Genomic DNA, 12,919 nt, shown 5'->3' on the forward strand with positions numbered 1-12,919 from the left:
CATCCTCAGCCCTCACCCCCTTACCATTCACATCAGCCCTTTACCAGCAACCTTCTCTCTGGTAGAGGCCTGGACACCGATAAAATGATTTATTTATATTTTGTGTGACGTCAAGGTATAGTTACCTTCCAGAGTATGATCCACACCATTAAAAGCTTCGTCCACATTTCCATACTCCAATGTTCTGATTGGCTCGAAGAAGGAATTATGCTTTATGGCATCCTAAAAGCCACAGAGACATTTACCTTTACAAACATTATTATATATATAAAGAACATAAGGAAGACTACAGCTGCCTCAGCCCTTTCCACCCCTATGAGCTTATTGATCGGATCAGCATCAAGCCCCTACAAATGTTATTAGTAGTTATTGCTTTTTCAAACAGTTTTAACCACTTCCCCAATTTTTCCAAGGTGGTTCTGTCAGTGTATATTGTCCTTCTAGCCACAATGGCGGCTCAAGAGGAGGGGCTGCAGCACAGTTATTCCAATAGGGGTGCCACACCCACTGTCACCAACTGCCATTCCAAACTGACTCACTGTCGGTGGGTGTGGCTCCCCTATTTGAATTTTGAACTGTGCTGCAGCTCCCCCTCTGGATCCACCACTGGCTGTGAGTGAGACTTGGCATGAGGACAGGTATGTACTTTTTCATTTTCCCTGGACCCTGCTATAATCTAACATGCTGTACAGTTAGGTGATATGACTGCTCATGCCCAGTCTTGTTACCTGAATAGAGAGAGACACAGGCTGTAGGTCCTCGTAGGTTATCCTTACACGTGACGCTGCCAGGTTAGCGTGGTTCTGGGTATTTGCAACTACTGCACAAATTGCCTGCCCAATGTAGTTCACCTAAGAAAAGCAGACAGGCATTTTATACATGAATGTACTACTGGACTAAGGGGGGGGGGGGGGATTCTGGTTGGCTTGCAAAAGCACACCCCTTCTTTAATGGACAAAACCATGCTGCACTGCAGGTGGGGCAGATATAACATGTGCAGAGAGCGTTACATTTGGGTGAGGTGTCTTCAAACTGAAATCTAAATTGCAGTGTAAGAATAAAGCAGCTGGTATTAACTCTGCACAACAACAATATAACTCTCTCTGTAGTACACATGTTTTTGTCCATTAAAGAAGGCATTTGCTTTTGCAAACTAACCTGAATCACCCCCTCAATCATGTTCCCCTGATGGTAAAATAGATGTACCTCATCTGCAGCAAGTAAATCTGGGTTGTTTAATCCAGGGATATCCGCAGAAGTCACCACATCGATCACCCCGGGCACTTTCATTGCTTCCTCTGTGTTTATGGATCTGACAATGGAGGAACAGGACAGAAACAATGATATAATGGGTCAATATGAAACTGCTGCAAAGTTGGGATAGTGGGATAGTATCCAGGTTAACAACACATTTCTAAGCTACACTACAGGGGACATTTTATAATAGGCACTAGGGTGTGGTCTAATGTGTAATGGGCATTACAGTGTGTGGCATATTATAGAACAGGCATTATGGTCTGTGGCATAATGTGTAATGGGCATTACGGTGTGTGGCCTATTGAGTAATGGGCATTACCATGTGTGGCATAATGTGTATTGGGCATTACAGTATGTGGCATAATGTGTATTGGGCATTACAGTATGTGGCATAATGTGTAATGGGCATTACAATGTGTGGTATAATGTATAATGGGCCTTACAATGTTTGTGGCATATTATATAATGGGCATTATGGTGTGTAGTCTATTGGCTAATAAGCTTTACGATATGTGGTATAATGTGCAATGGGCATTACAGTGTGTGGCATAATGTGTAATGGGCATTACAGTGTGTGGCATAATGTGGTCATGCTCCTATTGTCATGTAGTCACTCCCCTAGTTTTGTCTGACCTCACCACCTCATGACACGTGACCACGCCCATCAGTAACACTAAGATAAAAATGATTCATTATACCACTGGAAGAATGGCTCAGGATGCAGCGTATAGAGGTGTAAAACTAACTTCCATACGAGATGTGGAGACTCTAGGTTCTGACATAATGGGGTGGGGTTATTTTAAAGGGGCAATCAATTACAGGGCATGGTTTTGCTTTGTAAATGATTGCCCCTTTAAAAAAAATGACGAGTTTGGTTGGCATCTCGCCCAATGAGATTTACAATAGGAACCTGCAGCAGTGATAACAGTAACCAAGATATTGGCACAATTCCCATTGCCTGGCATCACATCCGTGGCAAAGCCGCTCACTTGATCTTAGCATGATGCCTGCTGCTGGTCACCAGTGCCAGAAAGTATTCTCCCTCCACGGCTGACGTGTCGCCATCCTCAAACTCCTCCTCCACGATGGTGTGTAGCACAGCTTTGTGCAATGACTGCTGCTCATTGTCTTCATCATAGAGGTGACTCTGACCGTCATCCTGTGGGGGAGGGGACACAGAACCGTCACAGTACCTCGTTCATTCCAGGAACAGATTAACAATGGGATGTATAGCAGCACGACCCCAGGTCTCCACATATACGTGGGCCTACAACTGGGTAGCATGGCAAGAGAAGCGAGGGTACAAGCTGGCCACCACAGTTTAACCAAGAGGCCAGCGAAACTCCATCCTCTGTCGGAGATCCTGACCTTCACCCTCTCACACAAAGGCTGTGAAATGCCTCCATTTTGCGAAATGGCATCAGACCAGTGGTAGATCCGGGGGGGGGGGGGGGGCTTTTGGGCTGCAGTAGAGTTGGAAATTCAAATAGGGGAGCTGCTGCTGCCCAGGAGAGGGAGAGGGGGAGGGGGAGGTGGGGGGGGGTAGAACCCCCCCCCCTGCTTGGCAGCACTGCATATAGGTGACCCCCACGTGATCACAGCCAGAACTCACCATCAGTGATCAGCCACCGATGTCAACCATCTGTGACCTCTCACTCACCATCGCCATCAGGCCATTGCTGGTTGCTAATCATGGTGGATGGCCAACGGCGCTAATGCAGAGAGTATATATCATAGCTGCACAATAATGTATTCACATCGCCCATGTATTACTAATAATGATATGTGCAACAATACATACTTGGGTAATGTGGAAGCCATTGGTCATCCTCTGTTGTAAGTCTTTCGTGGAGTTTGTTCTGTTGGTGGACATTGTGCTGCGGATGTCCTGAACAAGGGAATGGGACATTCAGTATGAACAAGGACAGGACTATAGTATACAGTATACAGTGTACTGGGAGATCCGGCAGATCGGTGACACCAAACACAAGCCATAACTTTATCATCGCCAAGATCTATCTACAAAGTGTCCTACCAGGAAGGAATACGCTCTATGTCCGGGATACACTATATACGGTTCTATGTAATACAGAGGACACATTGACATGGACATTAAACACTTTCATTTCTGAAGAGTAGAGAAATCCTTCAGCGGTCGGCGACCATTGAATGATTTTTCTCATCTTTGCCCTCATGCACGGGGATGTGTTCTCGTACATCAAGGGGATGCAGGCACTGTGGGCGCAGTGGCGTAACTTTACATTTTTCTCCCCCAAGCCAAAAAAGTCTGTTATATATTTTGTTTTCTACATGCTAAGTGCCAGGGGTTTCTTGCTTGTTGCCAAGGGTTACATGCTTGTTGCCAGGGGTTACATGTGGTCACATGCTCATCGCTAGCGGTTACATGCTTATTGCAATGGAGGTAGGCAGTACATGGGTGGCTCCAGCTGTTCCCACCCATCCCAAGGTAGCGCTCCCATTGATTAAGGCTGTACACAGCGCCTATTGGCTGCTGTGTAAATCTTTAACCAATAGGAGCACTGCTTTGCGGCATGAGTCTCATGACGCGCGCTGCTGGGCCTGGCCCCCACACAGACCCCGATGCCACTCGCTCCCCCAAGCGGCAGCAGAAGCTGCCTTACAGTAGTTACGCCACTGTGGGCGAGTATACGCAGCCTAGCAAAAAGGTCTGAATCGGGCCAAGAACAGGGAGAAGCAGGCAATGACGTATGACGTGTCTAATTACGTATTCATTAATATTATTATTAAATATTATTATCATTGATTTATAAGGAGTCACAGTGCTCCACAGCGCCATCCAGAGGGGAAAACGGGTACTGTACGTGCATACAGGGACGGATTAAGGACCTTATTCAGGTCCCTTCACTCCTCATTGCATTCGCACAAGGGAGCGATGTTTTGCATCTGTGCTTGCGCATACCCATTTCTGTGCATGTGCAGACGCAGGGTGTGTGTGGCCACAGCGAACAGGGTATTTACCAGACGCATACACCCTTGATTGCGGGCGGGAAGTGTGCGGTGGCGGGGTGGGCGTTCCCATGAGAAAGCTGGGCATTCCCTTGCAAATTGCCCGGTGACCCGTGTGGGGGCCGGCAATTGACATCACCGGATGTAATTTGCCCGCCCACTTCCTTCCGAGGGTGCACACATATCTAAGTGACCTGAGAGTCACTCACCGCGATGTGAGGGCGGGGTTTGGAGGACTCACAAGGCTGCGAATTCCAGGCGAGACAAAATGCTGAGTAATGTGACATCACTCTTAGGGTTCGAACCTATTAGTGCAGAAGGGTGCGAGGCACCCGAATTAAGCCCTTCGTTGGGACGAATTCGCTTAAAATTGCTCGCAGACCTATGGAGGTGCGAGCACTTTTAAGCGAATTCAGTCCGCCGTAAAGTGCGCCCGGGGCCGTGATGATTCGCGAGTGCGAAACATCTGAACCTTCAAGGATCGACCCCTTAGTATATGATCAGTGTCAATTGTGTTGAACTATTAAACTGATTTAAAAAGAAAGTGTATTACCAGAGGTGACTGCAATGGTAAATGAAGAGGAAAGTGCAGGTAGCGAGCATTAGTCTTTGAATCACAAACAAACAGGTCAGGACTCACAGAGGCAGCACTGTGTGGGAAGAGCGCTGTTTTCTTTAGTTCCTTTGACACTTGGAGGTAGAACTTGAATAAGAAGCTGATAGTCAGAGTCCTCTCGTAATCTAGCATCGGAACCAGGGGCGATTCCTGTAGCGGCATCTCTTCCAAGAATAATCTACAAGCTTCATCAAGCATCGCTTCGTTCCAGCGCCTGTGAGAAACGCGTGTTATGTCAGCGGGAATACATATTCACTAAATCACTTATCGCCACAGATTACACTAGTCTAGAGGAAGCTCACATAATATAGTTAAATCCAGGAGGGGTTAAGTACTGGGTTCTCTACCAGCCTGCTGCCAGACAGAGAATAGCAGCTGTTGCTGATTGGTAGATTGCTGGAGCTAACCACCAATTAGAGTGCAGTATTCTCTACCTGCCTCCCAGTCTGCAGCCAGACAGGGAATGGCTTGCAGCTGCTGATTGGAGGATTGCTGGAGCTATCCACCAATGAGAGTGCAGTATTCTCTACGTGCCTCCCAGTCTGCAGCCAGACAGGGAATGGCTTGCAGCTGCTGATTGGAGGATTGCTTGAGCTATCCACCAATGAGAGAGCAGTATTCTCTACCTGCCTCCCAGTCTGCAGCCAGACAGGGAATGGCTTGCAGCTGCTGATTGGTGGATTTTTGGAGCTATTCACCAATTACAGTGTAGTATTCTCTACCTGCAGTTAGATAGCTGTCACTCAATATTAATGGGCAGATAGGAGGCAAGGGAACAGGCATAGGGGAATAACAACAGCACAAAGCCCCTGCAGTGGCTCCTGCGGACACGATAGATGTGATGTCTGCGTGCAGTAGCCTGGTCCAGGCCTCTGTGGGTCCATAGTAGAAATATACCCTGTGATACATACCTACCGACAAGTCGCTCGCTGATGCTGTTTGCAAAGAAACAGGCGGATTCTGAGCCTCCGTAATAGATGTTCATGGAAAGAATTAGGTCGGTACCCTCTCTCAGCATGACCCTTAGAGCAGCGATGTGGGCAGGGCCCGTACTTCCCCATCTCTGCACCTGCCGGAACGCCGACACAAATTCCCACTGCAAGCACATGAAGAAAAGTGTGAGGGCCTCGTATTTTACATTTATATGATGGGTCAGAAGATATTGTGCTGGCTGTGCAACACAGATATATCTAAGCATCATGATGTGTGTACAGGGCGATCTACCCACCCGCTGCATGATTGATTGACAGCGCAACAGTTGTGATGTCAGTCATGACTAATCGAGCAACGAGTTTGCATGCGGAGCAATGTTTTGCGTCTGCGCAAGGTGCAAAGTGACGCAGGGTGCCTGGCCAACCTGCGGATCTCCAGATTTTGGAAAACTACACATCCCAGCATACTTTGCCACATTTCTAGAATTCCATAATAGCAAAACTGTTGCAATGCATGCTGGGATTTGTAGTTTTACAACAACTGGAGAGCCACAGGTTGGCCAGGCCTGCCTTAAGGGCTGGTTGTACCACGCCCTGGGCTAATATACTGCGTATAATAATAAGGCAGCATTTGTTACCTCAGTGATTTGACTGTCATAGGGCTGACATCTGATTGTGCAGTGAATACCCCACAGATACAGGGGTAATTGGATAACACCTGCATCACATTAGCCGGACCCTGAACTTTGCACATTGCTGAGTATCAGCTAACAGGAGCTTGTTTTACAAATGCACCTCACCCCCCAAGCGCTGTCCTGCCCAATAAATCAGCCTCTCCCCCGAGGAGAATTCCTGTCACCTCCGCACATACTGTGGTGACGGTGAACTGCAGAAAATATGTTGCTTGTCAGCGTGCGTCTCCTAAGACGGAATGTAACCAGGACCTGCAGGGTTTGCTCGGCAACAGCCAGTGACAGCTGCAGTTTTATTAACTTTCCCATCGCCAACGGCAAGGGACGACAAGCAGAAAGTCTGTGGGGCTTGTGTATTGTATTATACAGATCCCCCGAAAAACTGCAAAATGTCTACATTTCCTGTACGTGTTACAGGGACTTCCGCAGCATATGGAGGAGATGTGAGATCTTATTCCATCATTTATCATTGCAATAGCAGTTCCAATAGGTTTCTGTTATTGTGTGATACAGTAGTTAGTAGTTCTAGGTCCTGGCCCCAGTAGCCTTCGCCATTGTTAAATGATGTTAGATAGCCACTGTACCCAATAGGCCATAGAACTTGCTTAATGGCAACTCACAGGGGGATGGGGGTGGTCCTGCAGCGGGGGGGTGTTGACATCAGTGATCACTTTACACATCGCAGGAGAGGGCTCCTATAACAGCCCCTGTTCTTGGATGTGATAATACGTCATTTCTCATTGGGCGAACAGCGGCGATAAGGAGTTATAATTATAGGGTCTAAATAGCAATCATTCATAAATATGCTTATGTGATTGTGTACGTGTGCATGTGTGAGCATGTGTGCACGTGTGTGATTGTGTACGTGTGCATGTGTGAGCATGTGTGCACGTGTGTGATTGTGTACGTGTGCATGTGTGCACGTGTGTGAGATTGTGTACGTGTGCATGTGTGCGCATGTGTGCACGTGTATGATTGTGTACGTGTACGTGTGCATGTGTGTGTATAAACGGAAAGCGGTCATCTATTAGAATGAACTTAGGTCTACAGTCATTAGGTCGACCCCACTAGGTCGACTGGCAGGAAGGTCGACCTGACTTTAGGTCGACATGGGCCAAGGTCGACATGACTTAAGGTCGAATTTGCATAAAGGTCGACATGAGGAAGGTCGACTGGTCATAAGGTCGACATGGGTTTTTCACTGTTTTTTGAGCCGACATGGGCCGACAGGCGGTATTTCATGCCCTACCATCCACTAGGGCGTGGAGGAGGTTATTAAAGCTGTGGCGAGCGAAGCGAGCCACCGTGCCCGAAGCATTGTGAGTGATGCGAGCAATGCGAGGGTCCGATTCTCATTGCCAACTCTGTCCATGTCGACTGTGTCGACATTCGGGTCAAAAAACAGTGAAAAACCCATGTCGACCTTATGACCAGTCGACCTTCTTCATGTCGACCTTTATGCAAATTCGACCTTAAGTCATGTCGACCTTGGCCCATGTCGACCTTAAGTCAGGTCGACCTTCCTGCCAGTCGACCTATTGGGGTCGACCTAATGACTGTAGACCTAAGTGTGGTCTGACAGATGTACCGATTCCGTATAAACTTACCTTCTTAGAAAAAGGGATATTGATGGAGATGAGAATCTCTTCAGGCCTCAAAGCTGAGGTTCCGGATTCATCAAACAGCAACTGTCTCAGCGTCACCTGGCGCCTGCGGTCTGTATTAAAACAAAATGGAGTCAGGAAGACATTCTATGATATTTATATATAACACCAGCAATGTACTCATGGCCTGATTCAGGGTGAAATCCCACCTTCTGAATTAATGTGCACGCTGTGTGCGTATATATATAGATATATACAGCTACACATCCATTCGTAGTCGTAGGAAAAAGTCTGAAACCCATCGTAATAACGGGCTCATCGTCGAAGGATTTTTACACTGGGCACCAGTCATCGCAGGCTCGGAGTAGCCAAATAAAAGCAAAAAAGGCATATCAGGCCTGATGCTGACACCATGCACCCTCCTCTTAAATGCTCAGGCCCAGCATTTTTTTGGGCATGCCTGCATTTTTCTTAGCCCGCCCACTAAGCGGCCAGTCTCTGCCCCCATGAGGCCTGAATGAGGCCCTCACATCTGCACTGAGAATAGAGATGAGGTAGCTCCATGGTTTAATGGTTCAGCAGCTTTGTACGAGGAACGGGTCCCCCCCCCCCCCCCCTCTACACACACACCCCGGTGCTGGTGCACACAATGTGAATACCATGGCGCCAGCACTATTTCCTCAGTCATTTCTCCAACAGTGTATAAACTGCCCGAAGCATGGTGGTTAGGATGGCTGGTACTTTGGAGTTGCTGGGTCTGATGCTTGACTGCGTGCTCCGTTACAGTACCCATTCACGCACGTACACAACAGGGTCCTAAGTGTGAGCAAAGTACCGATAATCAGGACTTTCTACATTTCATTGCGTCTCCAACCACATCTGAGTTTGCACAGACGATAGCATTTACAAAGATGCAGAGGGTGCAAAAAGATGGGCCGAGGAATTACTGGCTATATACAGAGTAGGGTGTGCTAGAACGCTGTGTTCCACGCACACAGTAGCGCAGAAAGCCTCATTTCATTTTACAACACAAGATTAAGTACAGGAGATAAAAGGTAGAAAGGCTGCATCTCTTATAGATGTTTTAGGTTTTACTTATAATGGGATAAGAAAAGAACAAAAAAACTGTTAGCCTGAGATTATGATTAATTTGGGGACCCAAGCAGTAGCGCTATGTACAGTATGTGAATCAACAGGATGTAGTCCGCATTATAACAGGCAGGATGTAGTCAGCAGCATAACAGGCAGGATGTAGTCCGCATTATAACAGGCAGGATGTAGTCAGCAGCATAACAGGCAGGATGTAGTCAGCAGCATAACAGGCAGGATGTAGTCAGCAGCATAACAGGCAGGATGTAGTCAGCAGCATAACAGGCAGGATGTAGTCAGCAGCATAACAGGCAGGATGTAGTCAGCAGCATAACAGGCAGGATGTAGTCAGCAGCATAACAGGCAGGATGTAGTCAGCAGCATAACAGGCAGGATGTAGTCAGCAGCATAACAGGCAGGATGTAGTCAGCAGCATAACAGACAGGATGTAGTCAGCAGCATAACAGGCAGGATGTAGTCAGCAGCATAACAGGCAAGATGTAGTCAGCAGCATAACAGGCAGGATGTAGTCAGCAGCATAACAGGCAGAATGTAGTCAGCAGCATAACAGGCAGGATGTAGTCAGCAGCATAACAGGCAGGATGTAGTCAGCAGTATAGCAGGCAGGATGTAGTCAGCAGCATAACAGGCAGGATGTAGTCAGCAGCATAACAGGCGGGATGTAGTCAGCAGCATAACAGGAAGGATGTAGTCAGCAGCATAACAGGCGGGATGTAGTCAGCAGCCCACTAAGCGGGCAGGATGTAGCCCACATAACAGGCAGGATGTAGTCAGCAGCATAACAGGCAGGATGTAGTCAGCAGCATAACAGGCAGGATGTAGTCAGCAGCATAACAGGCAGGATGTAGTCAGCAGTATAACAGGCAGGATGTAGTCAGCAGTATAACAGGCAGGATGTAGTCAGCAGCATAACAGGCAGGATGTAGTCAGCAGCATAACAGGCAGGATGTAGTCAGCAGCATAAAAGGCAGGATGTAGTCAGCAGCATAACAGGCAGGATGTAGTCAGCAGCATAACAGGCAGGATGTAGTAAGCAGCATAACAGGCAGGATGTAGTCAGCAGCATAACAGGCAGGATGTAGTCAGCAGCATAACAGGCAGGATGTAGTCAGCAGCATAACAGGCAGGATGTAGTAAGCAGCATAACAGGCAGGATGTAGTCAGCAGCATAACAGGCAGGATGTAGTCAGCAGCATAACAGGCAGGATGTAGTCAGCAGCATAACAGGCAGGATGTAGTCAGCAGTATAGCAGGCAGGATGTAGTCAGCAGCATAACAGGCAGGATGTAGTCAGCAGCCCACTAAGCGGGCAGGATGTAGCCCACATAACAGGCAGGATGTAGTCAGCAGCATAACAGGCAGGATGTAGTCAGCAGCATAACAGGTGGGATGTAGTCAGCAGCCCACTAAGCGGGCAGGATGTAGCCCACATAACAGGCAGGATGTAGTCAGCAGCATAACAGGCAGGATGTAGTCAGCAGTATAGCAGGCAGGATGTAGTCAGCAGCATAACAGGCAGGATGTAGTCAGCAGCCCACTAAGCGGGCAGGATGTAGCCCACATAACAGGCAGGATGTAGTCAGCAGCATAACAGGCAGGATGTAGTCAGCAGCATAACAGGTGGGATGTAGTCAGCAGCCCACTAAGCGGGCAGGATGTAGCCCACATAACAGGCAGGATGTAGTCAGCAGCATAACAGGCAGGATGTAGTCAGCAGCATAACAGGCAGGATGTAGTCAGCAGCATAACAGGCAGGATGTAGTCAGCAGCATAACAGGCAGGATGTAGTAAGCAGCATAACAGGCAGGATGTAGTCAGCAGCATAACAGGCAGGATGCCGACGGTCTTTGGACCATTTGCATGCTGAATTTTGGGATCCTGTACCAGAGTTGCCTACCCTGCCGGATCCTGGAGAGACTCCTGTTTGAATTCTGCCCTGCATCATAAATCAATCAAATCTCCCAGATTATTTACTACTACCGGCATCTTCAGATTGTGGTAGTTTATTGCGATCGGAGATCTACGTGCGCAAATAGCTGCTTTCTGTCAGTTCTCACCTGTCGACGCAAGATTGAAGGTGCAGTTTCCAACAGCCAGAATAGGGTTTAGTTCCCAGGTGCAACTTCCACTTAAAATGTTCCCTCCAAGAGACTAGGAAAACAGGAACATATATAGTGCTGGACATAATGCAATACACAATACACAAGATACAAGCATCTTTATATACCCAACAGACAGTGGCGGATTTTACCTATGGGCTGCAGCCCCCCCAGGTAAAATCCACCATTGTGTGAAGCCAGATGCAGTCTGTGAGATTGGACTAGCATCACTGTGACTGGCAGTGACTTCCTATTGGAAGACTGACCTGCCAGTCACCCAAGGGCGGCAGTCCCATTGGGAGGTGTTCCCTCTATGGGCTGCAGCAGCCCATAAAAATGTTTTTTTTTTTTAAATGGATTCTGCACATGCGCAGTACTGATCACGACGGGACCGGCAGTGGAGGCGGCAGGAGGGCCCGGCATTGCGGCAGCCCCACTCCTCTACAGAGATAAGAGCCGCCACTGCCAACAGGGATACAAAATACATTGCTGAGACCTGTTGGGGATAATGTAGGCCATACTGTAAATAAGGGGAGAATGATCAAATCTTGGAGAGAGATAAAGTATCGACTAATCAGCTTCTGTCATTTTACAGGCTGTGTTTGAGGAGCTGACTGGTAACTACTTTATTTCTCTCTCCCTAAGTCTTCCGAATGACACTTTCCAGGCAATAAGTGCACTCACTGGACCCGCTCCATACACAACTTACTGATTCGCTGCGTAGGTGCTTCGCGGTCAGATGCTGCAGAATGACACGGAAGATCTTGTTTTTCTCCTCCGGTAGCTGAGACACGGCCTCAGAGAGAATGGACCGTACCATTGCGAGGCTGCAAGCGGCTCCAATAGTGATACCTGAATCACACAGACATCATTAATATGTAATGTGCTCTACAGTGATGGCACCCAGTTATCCCAGTGTTCTCAAGAGTCATCTTCACTGATGGACCCACATTACAAGAATGGAGGGGAGATGTATCAAACCTTTTGATCAAGAGAGATAATGTTGAGAAGCTGACCATAACCAATCAGCTTCCAGTTGTCATTGATACAGTATAGCACAGTCTATGAAAGGACAGTTAGAAGCTGAGTTGCTATGGGTAACTTCTGCTTGAACACTCCGTCTGTCTCTTGAATGTACATCTACCCCTAAGCAGGTTCTAGCTTACTTGGGACTATTTCTGTAAGTGGAGCCAACTACTGTGTGTTCTAATAGCTGAGAGATCAACTGCGGATGAAGCTCTACAATCTGTCACTTAGGCCCCCTGGCCAAGGTGGGGGGGGGGGGGGTCCCCAATTCAACACCATACAAAGTAGTTAATATTAATTTTAAATAGCTGGGCCCTGTTGTTGCAATGGGTACGGGAGCAAATAACAATGCCCACAGAGACAGTGGCAGGCTTGGTGGTACTAGTTTGGAACCGGTTCTCGACCTACAGGTTGGTGCCCCATCCAACAGTCACAGTAACCTGGAACTTGGTGCAAGGGTTAGGTGAGAACTGAGTGTGTAGGTGACACCTACAACAAGCTGGTGACAGCCAGTCTATGACCCCAGGGCTGGAATCCACCACATAGGGGTGTGAAAACAGTTTTATGTTGCTTTAGCTGATAATTAAAACTAATT

At 47.8% G+C, this 12,919-nt stretch overlaps 1 protein-coding gene across 2 annotated transcripts in view; it reads right to left on the bottom strand.

Moving 5' to 3' along the window:
- The window catches only part of LOC146020849 (aldehyde oxidase 2-like), an 80,560-nt gene that overhangs the window by 38,625 nt on the left and 29,016 nt on the right, over positions 1-12,919 (bottom strand). For both annotated transcript variants that reach the window (XM_083154368.1, XM_083154370.1), the window contains exons 4-13: positions 12,008-12,150; positions 11,257-11,350; positions 8,093-8,202; positions 5,773-5,957; positions 4,886-5,075; positions 3,059-3,145; positions 2,247-2,416; positions 1,207-1,312; positions 729-851; positions 126-222 (exon numbers count right to left, since the gene is read on the bottom strand). In XM_083154368.1, the coding sequence (XP_083010494.1) occupies positions 126-222; positions 729-851; positions 1,207-1,312; positions 2,247-2,416; positions 3,059-3,145; positions 4,886-5,075; positions 5,773-5,957; positions 8,093-8,202; positions 11,257-11,350; positions 12,008-12,150 (1,305 nt within the window). The remainder of the gene's footprint in view (positions 1-125; positions 223-728; positions 852-1,206; positions 1,313-2,246; positions 2,417-3,058; positions 3,146-4,885; positions 5,076-5,772; positions 5,958-8,092; positions 8,203-11,256; positions 11,351-12,007; positions 12,151-12,919) is intronic.

The sequence above is a fragment of the Crinia signifera genome, chromosome 7, assembly GCF_055691185.1.
Source record: "Crinia signifera chromosome 7, ASM5569118v1, whole genome shotgun sequence".
Taxonomy (NCBI): domain Eukaryota; kingdom Metazoa; phylum Chordata; class Amphibia; order Anura; family Myobatrachidae; genus Crinia; species Crinia signifera.